At 43.7% G+C, this 12,500-nt stretch overlaps 3 protein-coding genes across 5 annotated transcripts in view; 1 reads left to right on the top strand and 2 right to left on the bottom strand.

The window, feature by feature from the left end:
* LOC125026248 (G-protein coupled receptor GRL101-like) overlaps positions 1–12,500 on the bottom strand; it is a 417,698-nt gene that overhangs the window by 357,002 nt on the left and 48,196 nt on the right.
* Positions 1–12,500, bottom strand: part of LOC125026387 (nascent polypeptide-associated complex subunit alpha, muscle-specific form-like) — a 46,508-nt gene that overhangs the window by 12,848 nt on the left and 21,160 nt on the right. For both annotated transcript variants that reach the window (XM_047614806.1, XM_047614807.1), the window contains exons 4-6: positions 11,981–12,156; positions 10,908–11,118; positions 10,503–10,643 (exon numbers count right to left, since the gene is read on the bottom strand). In XM_047614806.1, the coding sequence (XP_047470762.1) occupies positions 10,503–10,643; positions 10,908–11,118; positions 11,981–12,156 (528 nt within the window). The remainder of the gene's footprint in view (positions 1–10,502; positions 10,644–10,907; positions 11,119–11,980; positions 12,157–12,500) is intronic.
* LOC125026389 (U-scoloptoxin(11)-Sm5a-like) lies at positions 580–7,073 on the top strand. Of its 2 annotated transcripts, none has more exons than XM_047614810.1 (5): positions 580–729; positions 4,739–5,241; positions 5,473–5,664; positions 5,856–6,092; positions 6,316–7,073. In XM_047614810.1, the coding sequence occupies exons 2-5, from the start codon at positions 5,047–5,049 to the stop codon at positions 6,496–6,498; spliced, it is 807 nt and encodes a 268-aa protein (XP_047470766.1). In that variant the 5' UTR covers positions 580–729; positions 4,739–5,046; the 3' UTR covers positions 6,499–7,073. The 2 variants fall into 2 exon arrangements, with proteins under 2 accessions (XP_047470766.1, XP_047470767.1); XM_047614811.1 differs by lacking the exon at positions 580–729 and adding an exon at positions 735–752.

The raw sequence follows: 12,500 nt of genomic DNA, 5'->3' as shown, positions 1-12,500 counted from the left end.
AAAAATAATCGCTTCCCCTTGCTCGAGTCCTTGCCACGAGTCTTCTCATGTCTTCCCGTGGACCGCCCACCCACCGACACCGCCCACCGCCCCCTCCACGCCCTCTCGACATGTGCCCACATACCCTTCCATTCCCTCCTCCCTTATCGCCTACATCTCCACGCGCTACTTAGGGCCTCCACGTAAAACCTAATCACGGAGGCCCCCTTAAGAGCTGTCACAGCCCGCCCACTATCGCTGACAAGGATATGGTACCTACGTCCTCCCCTCGGCTCGGCTATAAAATTAATACCAAACAAATCCCACACTCGGGTTTCAACACACGAGTCGAACACACACAAACACGAATCATGGGCGTAAACGCGGGCTTGTTCCACCTCCACCCCCCTCACTCTCCCTCCTTCCGTTTTCTATGCAAGTTACACTTCGACCCCCGACTTCGCTAATTTTCATCCGTCGCCCGTCCCTTTATATTTGCATTGCCAGTACCCTTGCACGCATCCCCCTCCTCCTCGACCCCTTCGCTGGCAACCATTCCGCCGAAATATACTGAGCTACTAACCCCTCCCTCCTCCCCTCTATCCCCCGATCACTAGCCATGGATGGAGGCTGCGGGGGGGAGGGAATATGAGCGGGGGAGGGGGAGAGGAGGGGCAAAGGAGAGAGTCTTTGCCTTAGTGGTTGACGCTCAGGTGGTCGCCAGACGCGGCCGCGCCGTCTTCGAGCCTGGTTCGTCTTTTCGTCGACTCGGTGTATGGGAAGTGGGGTGAGGGTGAGGGGGGGGGGGGAGAGGGAAAAGTGGGAAAGGAAAGAAGGAGTGGATAGAGCATAAAGGAGAGTAGGATGAGCAAACCGAATGCTATACATTGCTGCAATCGTGATGGGAAATTACCCAGTTTACTGCAAGACCAGAACCAGAGAATAATTCTCCCCCTTTCCTTGAAACATTCGAGTGATACAACCAAATATGTATAGAAGTGTGATAGTGTACAGTAATGAAATCAAATCGAGTCCGAAAAAAAAAAAAAAGCAGTCAGAGTGAAACCAAAGCGAGAAACGTGTGAGAAAGAAAGAAACACAGAGGAAGACATCCAAAGTGAAGAAAAAACGTAGAAAAGGCAGAGGGAGAGAGGGGAAAAAAAGGAAAAGTATCCCAAGTGCCAGAAAATGAGAGCAGCAGCGACGGGGGCGGGCCAGTATCCCGTGGCCCAAAGGGAGCAGAGAGGCCGCGGACAGAGGGCCATCGACGCAAGGGCAGGGACGAAGGACAATGTCAACACCTCGTTAGCATGGCCATTGTCTGGTGCCAGGAGGAGGGTCAAGAACCTGTCCACGAGAGCCAGTGTGCATGTTATATCCTCTACGGTAATTGCGCTTAGGATATAAGTGGTAGTAGGTGGTAGGTGGTAGAAGTTGGCCCTTCAGAGGCATCGATTCTATTCAAACAAAAAATTTACGCAGCACCACCCTATCCCAGTCAGAAAAATCCGAGAGAGAGAGAGAGAGAGAGAGAGAGAGAGAGAGAGAGAGAGAGAGAGAGAGAGAGAGAGAGAGAGAGAGAGGGTGGGAGAGGGAAGAGAGAGAGAGAGAGAGGGGGGGGGGAGAGGGGAAGAGAGAGAGAGAGGGGGGGGGAGAGGGGAAGAGAGAGAGAGGGGGGGGAGAGGGGGGGGAGAGGGGAAGAGAGAGGGGGGAGAGAGAGAGGAGAGAGAGAGAGAGAGGGGAGAGAAAGAGAGGGGAGAGAAGAGAGGGTGAGAGAGAGAGAGAGAGAGAGAGAGAGAGAGAGAGAGAGAGAGAGAGAGAGAGAGAGAGAGAGAGAGAGAGAGAGAGAGAGAGAGAGAGAGGGGAGGAGGGAGGGAGAGGAAGGGAGGGGGAGAGAGAGAAAAGAAAGAAGAGAGAGAGAGAAAAGAGAGAGAGAGAGAGAGAGAGAGAGAGAGAGAGAGAGAGAGAGAGAGAGAGAGAGAGAGAGAGAGAGAGAGAGAGAGAGAGAGAGAGAGAGAGAGAGAGAGGGGGGGAAGCTCGAGCTGGCTGGCACCGCGGTACCCTTCCCCCAGCTGGAGTTGGCAGGGCTACGCCGCCGTGCCAACAACAACGACGCCCACGCAACTACGCCGTGCCCGCTCATCACTCACGCTTTCATTATTAAGCCAAACGTAATGGCGTAGGATCAGAAGAACAGATAATAATGCCTGGTTTACGCGAACCGGTTTTTTTTTTTTTCTTTCTCCCTTCCCCGTCTTTCCTTCCCACTTCCTCGTCTTAACCATACATTGGTTTGCTAGTATATTATCAAGAAACATGAAAGGTTGAAAAAGACGTGCGCATAGCCAAATTGAGGAAGAGGAGGAGGAGGAGGAGGAGGAGGAGGAGGAGGAGGAAGGGGGGGAGGGGGGAGGAGGAGGAGTAGGAGTAGGAGGAGTAGGAGGAGTAGGAGGAGTAGGAGGAGTAGGAGGAGGAGGAGTAGGAGGAGGAGGGGGAGGGGAGAAAAGGGAGAGACGAAGAATTACGGAAAGAATGGGAGAGGAGAGGGTCAAGCGTGGAAAACAAAAGAGGGCGTCACATAACTAGGCCCAGACCCCAAAAGCCTCTGCCAACTGGCCGTCTTCCTCCTCCTCACAACGGTTCTTAGCATGCATCCCCCCCCCCCCCCCCCCCTGTCTTGTGCCTCGGTTTAAGCATGGCACTTCCTTCCCTCCCCTCGCCGCACTCCCAAAAACTTCGCTATAAAATCTAATAAAACGACATAGCTTTAATCTAAAATAAGAAAAAGACGAAAAAAAAAAAAAAAAAAAAAACTGCTGCTCTTCATAATCCACCGATCTATTTACATCTTGGCGCCAGCGTTGTAAACGGATAAAAATAAACATAAAAGAACAATAAAGGGAAAGCGACGAAACCGAGTCATTCACCCCAAAGACTGTAAACGTTTAGCTTTCCCCAAATTTCAAGACAATCCCCATTCCCCATCTTCCTCCCGTCTTAGTAATACATATACATAACCTCCCCCCCCCCCCATTCCCCATCCCCTCCTATCCTCCTCACGTCTTCTAGGTACACGACCCCTTTCCCTATTCCCCAACCTATCCTCCTCACGTCTAAACTTTACATACCCCTCCCCCCTCCTCCTATCAAACCCACTAACCAGCTCTCGCGAAACGCACGCACGAAAGGCGGGGAGAGAAATCATGAATGAATGGGAGGAGATAATCGACTGCACACGCACGCAAGCACGCACGCACGTAGGGAAGAAAGACGAAGACGAAGGAGGAGGAGGAGGAGGAGGAGGAGGAGGAGGAGGAGGAGGAGGGAAGGAACACAGAGAGAGCGAGAGAGAGAGAGAGAGAGAGAGAGAGAGAGAGAGAGAGAGAGAGAGAGAGAGAGAGAGAGAGAGAGAGAGAGAGAGAGAGAGAGAGAGAGAGAGAGAGAGAGAGAAATCAAAACATGCACGCAACCCGCACAGCCCCAAAAAAGGTCACATTTTTCTTTTCTTTCACCGCCACAAATCGATAAGGCAAAGAAGGAAAGAAAAAAAAATGAGGGGATAAAAATGAGACACAGGAAAAGAGATCGAGCGAAGGCGATCAAACGGCTCTTTGATAACCCACTTCCTTTTTCTCTTTCTTCGCCTTATCACCGGCATCATAACACCATCTCCTCCTTCCGCGCCCCCCCCCCCCCTCCTCCTCCCTTTGGCACAAAACAGACGAACACACACACACACACACACACACACACACACACACACACACACACACACACACACAGTATGTCATCATCATCATCTTCCCTACCTTCAAATCTCCTTCTCCCTTCTCCCTTCTTTCTCTTTTCCCCTTTCCTACCATCAACCCTCCTTTGCCCCTCCCACTCCCCCCACCTACACCCCCCTCTCCCCTCCTTCCCCTACCATCATCCTCCCTCGCCCCTTCCCCTCCCCCCCACCTTGCTCTCCTCGGTGGTTTTCCAAGGCCCGACAAAAAGGCCCTTCCTTCTCCCCCCCCCCCTTCCTCCTCGGCGTCAATGTAAGCAAACACTGATCTTGCGAGAAAACGGGTGGGGTAGGAGGGGGGGAGGGGGGTCGCTGAGAAGCCCACAACCCCGGGAAATTCGTTGAAGATTTACTTGAAGACAACGTAAGTCTAGTATCTAGCCCAGACACTAACAATAACAATACTATGGGAACATAAACTACAAAAACAAACATATAAACGAGCCTCAAGCAAAACAAAAACAACCTATACCCCACATACAGACACACACACACACACACACACACACACACACACACACACACACACACACACACGCGCGCGCGCGCGCGCGCGCGCGCGCAAACACGCACGCACACACACTCACTCCCCATCCACCCCCACGCCGTGCCAATAACCTCTTTTGTCACACTCCCTAGCCGCCCCCCGCGCTGTGGGCCAGAAGCAGAAGGTAAACAGCCCACGGGCTGCCCCCAGTTTTCGCCCTCGTTCTCCGACAGTTTACGTCGCTCGAGTTTCCTCTTCCCTGCGTCTACCCCCCCCCCCCCCCCCATCGCGAGAGGTTTACACTGAGGGCCCCTCGTTACTATGCACTTCCTGGGGGGGGGGGGGGGGTACCTTGACGAATGTAAACAAACGGATCTTTTTCGGACGCACAACTCCCGTGAGAAAATTGTTGATTTATCGTTGCTGACGGGGATGCGAATATATACATATATATACATATATATATATATTTTTTTTTTTTACAGGTGTGAGTGTTTGTAAAAAGTGGAAACTTGAGAAAATACTTTCACGTATTCCAGTGAAACGACAGAAAAAAAAAAAAAAAAAAACGCTCCACAAAAGATCTGTCAAGAACGCGATTTTTCCGAAGGTAAGAAAAAATAAACTTGTAAAAGATCAAAGGAGCGTAAGTTCACTAAAACAAACAAAGCCAACATACTAAACACAAAAACTCTGCCACGGAACCCATAAAGGAAAGCAAACAGCCCCGAGCGACGCGGAGGCCAATCGTTCCCGGCATTCCTCCGGCGAGGCGTGCGTCGGCGGCCGCGGCATGGGCGTAGCGGAGAGCGTGCGGGTGGCGGCTGCGGCTGCGGGCGTGTTCGTCACCCTCGCCGTCGTGCTGATCACGGTGGCGGTGGTCAAGAGCTGTGCCGCGCCCACCGCCGACGAAGATCCCGGCGCCAGCGACCTCCTGTCGCACCTCTCGCTGCTCTACAAAGGCACCTACGTCATCTACGGCAACGGGGTGAGTCGGCCTCTTGGCTTTCAGCTTAAACTCCATTCTTAGGTTTTGCCTTGTTAAATATAATCTTTTTTCTCCCCCCATCCTACGTCCCTTCGTTTTCATTCCGCCAAAATCTTCATTCGAGACTAGTTTTACATTTCATAAAAATCAGAAACGAAACATTACAAGTCAAATTGCCCTCCGGTTATTCAAACAAACACCTAATGACCTTGCCTGCCCCTTCCCCTCCAGCGTCGGAGCGAGCGTGACCTCCCCGTGTGCGCGTACCCGGGAGAGGCCTGCAACCTCGCCCACAAGAGGTTCTGGCTCACGCCCATCACGGAGCGCCTGTGCCGATGCCCCGACCGCTCCGAGTGCCCGCTGCACTTCAACGGCCTCAACGACACGCACTCCCAGCACGTCTCAAACAGGGCGCAACTCAAGGTCAGGAACAAATTTGAGGCAGATGCAAAACAAACGTAGCGTAGCGCCATGATCATACTGGAGAGTAAATGTAAATAAAAGGAATTCCACTCACAAGCAATCACTACAGGAGCTTCTACTCAATGACATCTCACGAATTATCATAAATAACAATTACAAAATTACCCCCTCCCCCCCAACCCTGCGGACAGTTCTGCGGCAACGTGATGGAGGAGCTCTCGGACTGCAAGGCGGGGGAGCTGGCCCTGAAGGTGCGTCAGGTGGAGCGCCACGACCAGCCCTTCCCCTCCACCGTCAACAGCGTGAACCAGGGCGCCGACGTCCACTCCGAACTGCAGTGCCGGTGCCCGTGGCCGCACCGCTGGACGCTGGCGGAGACGCGCATCCCCTCGCCCTCTGAGACCGTCTTCATGTACACGTGCGATGAGGCAAGTAACCCCCGGCGGCCACGCTAAACCTCGGAATGGTGCCGAGTTTTTCAGTTTTTTTTTCCTTCTAGTCTGCCAAACGTGATACACTTAGCATGGAATCCTACCGTTCATTTTGCATCTCTCTCTCTCAACATTATGACTTTTTAAAAATCTTACCCACAAACGTGATCAGTCTGTCTCTACTTCTCTGCACCTCACTCACCCCCTTCCTCCCTTGCAGCTCCCCAAATGCACAGTGGGCGACGAGTGCGGCCGCATCCGTGCCGACACCCTGGAGAGCTATTACTCCTGCTCGTGCCCCGAGAACCACCTGTGTTTATTCCGCGACCCCCAGACCACCCACTCCACCAGGCAGCTCCATTTCCAAGGGAAGGCGTACAAAGCCACGTGCACGCCGAATTAGGGCCACACCAACCGAGGGCGTGTGGGATACCTTCCCTCAACCCCCTACCCCCCTCCTCCCCGCCGCCCTCTGGCATTTCGAGGGCATGTTTATTTCTTCTTCCCATAATTCCTTTTCCTTCTTTTTTGAGGGTTAAAAGGGGGAGGAAGGGTGGGAGGGAGACACTGTATACTAATAGAAACGGGGTTTACTTGTTTAGCCTTCCCTTTATGTCCAAACTTCAAGAGTCATCGATTGTATGTATGAAGATCTCATCATCTCATTTCCAGCCTACCCAATTTTCATTCTCTTTGTTAATATTAAGTGGTTTAGGAAATATGTAATTGTCACCAGTTTATCACTGTCTATCCTTACGTACTGACTGTGTTCTCAACAATGTACATTTCTTGAATATTTATACAAATTAAAGGTCTTACTGCAATGCCACAATATATATTTTCCCTTCCAAAAGGATGCACGTGCAAACAAACATACCGATGAACAGATTCAAACCTTCTCACTTCATAAATGCAAAGTCAAATGTACAGAGAACCTGACCATACTCTTTCAATATTTAAAAGTAAAAATCGTCTATATCTTTTGTCTATTTAATATCCTTTCTATCTTAATCACACATGATTTTTCATTCCACTTTCACGCCACTTCCCAAAATGTTTTTATCCGAGATGTGGCAATATTATAGTACTGGTAGCATGAGCTTATTGGCTGTGATGACAACCAATACTTTCTTTCCCAATTTAATAACTGTGTGATTCAAAAGTCAAGCTCCTACGATTGGAAGGAGTGGTTCACTTTTACAAATTATCATACACATTAGCAAGATCAACAGCTTTGAAGATGTTATTCATAATTTCGTAGTTGCCGTCCGCTTGGCAATCCCCAGGAACGCAAAGGGGTGCTGGCTCCTTGCTCCAAATAAACAAGCGGACAATGTGACGGTGTCCATGTTTTGAACGGTTAATTCAATGTCGCTAGGATAATGCTGTGCCCATTTTAGAATTTTTTGTGAAATGTCTGCTCATATGCCACAAAGGAGTCAATTAGCAGACCTTGTGATCTTACCAGACTTCACCTTTCCTTGTATTTTCAGGAGGAAAAAATATCTCTTAAATATTGCTATGAACACTAATGTTATTTTTATAACAGACATTATGATTACTATAATGTTATTGAAATTAGTAACAGCAATATAAGATAACAAATAACATTTTGGAAAATCAAGGAAAAGAGTAAAGAGGTGAGACAGGTAGTACTCGTAATTGGCTCATTGAAACGTTTATTTCTGCCAAAAGAGAAACTCCCATTAGTGGAGTAGTTTTCACCTATTCAATAATAATAATAAATAATAATAAATAATAATAAATAATAATAATAATAATAAAATAACTGTTTTGTACAAAGGCATAAAAATGAAACGAAATCAACTCTTTACAAATACACCAAACCATTTACAAGATGATGATGATAATGAAGAAGAAAAATTCTTTGTGTGCATCCTGGCAATACTTTGTGAGCTATAAATGTATAACCCTCACAGCAAATCTCAGAGCATTAAACAATTTCAACGACCTCCCAGAGTTCCTTTGTCTATGCTCGTTGAACGAGCTCACGCGATGACGAAATGCTTACCCTGTTGTATCCTAAAACCCTAACTTAAAAATAAAATGAGTTGTTGCTGGGATTCAAACTTCGATCCATCCGCTGATTTTACTTTGCAAAATGCGCAAACCCAACTCTCATAAACCATTAGTTGAAAAGTGCACTCTTACTCACATGAACTTGACAAAATTCTTGTTTAGTCTGAATACAATAGAAGTCTGGTAATTACTGAACTAAACATATTGGAAATATTTCTTTAAAACTCCTTTATCTTTATCATACATTATGACAATCATATATATATATATATATATATATATATATATATATTTATTAATTAATAACTTTTTTTTACTGCTTGGTCTAGAGTATCAAACTGGAGATAATAAATGTTTGGAAAATTTACAATAAGGTCACCTATATGAAGTGAAATTAAGTTACATAAAAATATATTAAAAATATACATGTAAATATCTGTATAAGAAAACAATATAATATAGTTGAAAAAAAAAAAAAAAAAAAAAAAAATTGAACACACTATAATAATAACAGAAATAATGATAAAATAACAGGAACAAGAAGACCAAGAAAACTTCATACTAAAGCTATGGTAGTTCATTGGAAAGCCTGACTTTAACACACTACTGGAAAAGGCAGAATTTCTCTGGTATTGACACTTACCATTCTATCTCAAAAGCAAGTGCTAATCTACCTAATGTTTCCTTCACGTTACATTTGGCACACAGACAGTAGATGATGGTGAAAAAGGAAAAAGAGAGAGAGAGAGAGAGAAAGAGAGAGAGAGAGAGAGAAAGAGAGAGAGAGAGAGAGAGAGAGAGAGAGAGAGAGAGAGAGAGAGAGAGAGAGAGAGAGAGAGAGAGAGAGAGAGAGAGTGAAAAAAACTTATATAAAATCTGAACTCAGAAACTATGAAGGTGAAGTACAAGGAAAAAGTCCTCAATTACTCACAGGTTTTCGGAAAGCATGTATGTCATTGTCACATTTATGGTTTTGCATTAAAATGCTCTGTTCGTTCTATTCGTTTGATAAAAAAAAAACAAGAGAAAGTGGGGAAAAAATGCGATGGGAATGACTGGAAGAAGGTAACCAATTTGCTAGCTGCAAGAGGGACTCTATAACTCTGGCAAACCTATATGAAGAGTAGTATGTGTTGGATTATGTTGATGCTTACATTATTCCATTGCCTCTGTTATTTAGTCAATAAAGTAAGTGAAAATCTTTAATTTTGGAAAAAAAAAAAGGACACATGGATGTTTTTTATCAATACAGTAAGTGAAAATCTTTCATTTTGGAAAAAAAAAAAAGGACACATGGATGCCAAATCTTTAAAAGGTCATATCATCATAACAATATATTTTGCCTGTTTATTGATAGAAAATATGATACCAGCTGGATTTCCTTGGAACAAACAAGATAGATTGTTTTTGTAAAGACTATGCTATGAAGCATTCATGAAAAAGAGGGGGAAACATTACTCAGAGTCAACTTTGCCTGATGTTATGTATACACCATTTAATGAAAAAGTGACATTCTAGCACCTATTAGGAACTTCAATAAACAAAAACAAAAAAAAAGTTTCTTCTTATTTTTTAACATACCAAATAATCCTTCACAGCTGTAAACATAGTACATTGTAATTGTTTCGCTATTAATGTTAAAATGCCAAAAAGGTAGATCATGTCCACTGTGATTTTAGTTTACTAATTATGCTTACACATAAAAGGTTCCACAAGATCTTAGTCACTAAGGAGTCAATTACTAGTCATATCTGATCTCCCTCCTCTACCACAACAACAACAACAGTACTGACATATATAACATGAAGAAGAAGAAGAAGAAGATTATTATTATTCAAAAAATACAGATATCAGGTGGAGTTGCATAGGCCTACTAACGGACTCCTTGGTGAGTAAGCATTTGTGGGGTTATCTATGCATACATAAAATTCATGAAACAAAACTACTTAGCACAGAGCGATTACCTAGTGCCAACACCAAGTAATTTCAAGAAGTATCCTGTAGAATCCCATAGTGACACACTAATGCTCATCATACTTTGAAGAGTTATTAATTTCAAAAGTATATATATTTTTTTTAAATACTTTTTTCCCACAAGTGCTGTGTCCATCCTTAAGTCAAAATTCACCTTCTTCAACATGTTACAGAATAATTTACTGAGGACAGCTTAATCCCCTCAGCTGCAACTGCATTAGTGAAGTAAGAATGATCTCCAAATTCTATATTCAAAGGCTTTGCTAACTTATGTAGTCAAATTCACATTATCAGTAGTCTTTTGCTGTGTAACTGTGCTGCACAGTATTCAAATCATAACAGGAAAAGATGCGAAAGTAAACAATTGGACCAAAACAACCATTTTGTACTCACCTGAGCAGACTGTGAGGCCAAGAGAGCCACCTTGGGTATTAACTCCTGCTGGTAGGTTGCAGGCCAAATGGACTCTGAGGCCAGACCCATCTCCTGAGCCTTGGCAGCTGTCACTTTATGCCCAAGGAATAGCTGAGTTGACTGAAAGCAAATATACAAACCATTACACAACTTGGCAATAACTGTAGTTAACAACAACCACTGAGGTAAATAACAGCTGTTGAATATTGTTTTTTTCTTCCTTCAGTGAGACATTTTATCATACCAATAAAATGCATGTAAAATACAAAGCATAGCCCTGTACAAGACAAATGTATACACTCAAACAATTCTTACTGATAAAGCTTGCAATTACTCAGTCTATAAATTTTCACATTCTTATAAAATCATTAATGTCCAACTCACCTGCAATTTGCCCAAAATACTTGGGAACGTATATGTAGCTCCACCTTCAGGCACCTGCCCTAGTTTGGCATATGGAAGGTAAAACTCGGCCTTATCATTAGCAATGACCATATCAAAAAGAGGTAGCATGGTTACGCCCAGGCCCATGGCATTTCCATTGACACCAGCAACAATGGGCTTTGGAAACTGCACCAGAGCCTTCAGGAAATCCCTGGGAGAAAATGAAATCTTTAAATATCTACTCATAAAGCTGAACATATATAATCATAAATGTATATAAAAAAATAAATACATAAAACATATATATGAATTGTGTAATTATATATATATATATATATATATATATATATATATATATATATATATATATATATATATATCTATATCTATATCTATATACTTATATATATATACACACATACATAATATATATATATATATATATATATATATATATATATATATATATATATATATATATATGTATGTATGTATGTATGTCTACGGCAAGAAAATAATACACAAATATTTCTAGGTTATATTTACTGTGTAAAGATGATGTTCATAAATTCAGTATCTTTCCAACTTAGCATTGGGCCAAGTAGGAAAAACATGTTCAGGTTTCCTTACCATAGGTTGGTAAGCATTTTTATATTATCCTTTTAATTATTATCATCATTATTATTAATATATTTTCATCATTAATACTATCATCATCATCAATATCACTATTGTTATCTACTGTTATCATCATCATTATTCTTATTATCATCATTATCATTTAAATCCCATTTGTCGGGATGATATCCCATCACATCACACACAGATGCGGAACTGAGGCTCCAGTTGTGACTGTATTTATTATCATTACCAGAACTTTATATTCTCTTTACTTTACAGATAAATTGGTTTATGGGAACCGCTTTTCTTTCACCTGGCCTCATCTAAATTATAAGACACCGAATTCACGATCATGTAAGGTTCTATAGATGTTTTTTTTTGCCACAATACCTTTCAGATATGAATACAAAGGACACACGCGCATGTCATCTAAGTAAAAGGGTTCAACTTACTTTATTCCTCTCACAAGATTCTCAGCATTCTTCTTGCGAGTCTCTAGATTAGGATGCTGGAGAGCTGTCAAATCTATGCCCTGGCAGAAGGTGGAGCCTGTGGCAGTCAGCAGCACCATTCTCACAGAGTCATCTCTCTTCAGAATGTTCAGGGCCTCACAGAGCTCTCGCAAGACCTAGATAAAGAAAAGAGGAGCTATGTATAAATCATACTTTCTTGGAAATGATGTCATTATCATTATTAATGTTATTATTGCTATTTTTTTTCTACTGATGACTGCATTACTGAAAGTAGCCTAAAATACCTACCTACACACACACACACACACACACACACACACACACACACACACACACACACACACACACACACACACACACACACACACACACACACACAAACCTTGCTTTTTACACATCCTTTTAACATATGACAGAAGCAATGAACAAAATCTGGCTGTGAATAGAGTTATGGCCAACTAATAGTAGGAGGGGCCCTCACTTTGATTATATTGGTGTA

Source organism: Penaeus chinensis, chromosome 6 (assembly GCF_019202785.1).
Source record: "Penaeus chinensis breed Huanghai No. 1 chromosome 6, ASM1920278v2, whole genome shotgun sequence".
NCBI lineage: Eukaryota > Metazoa > Arthropoda > Malacostraca > Decapoda > Penaeidae > Penaeus > Penaeus chinensis.
Note: the sequence above shows the minus strand (reverse complement) of the source record. Positions and strands in the feature narration are given on the sequence as shown.

Bases quoted from the DNA above. Each gene is read 5' to 3' on its own strand.
- LOC125026389 (XM_047614810.1), top strand. From the start codon at position 5,047: ATGGGCGTAGCGGAGAGCGTGCGGGTGGCGGCTGCGGCTGCGGGCGTG. The intron at 5,665-5,855 runs GTCAGGAACAAA...CCCTGCGGACAG, and splicing joins CAAACAGGGCGCAACTCAAG to TTCTGCGGCAACGTGATGGA. The intron at 6,093-6,315 runs GCAAGTAACCCC...CCTCCCTTGCAG, and splicing joins TCATGTACACGTGCGATGAG to CTCCCCAAATGCACAGTGGG.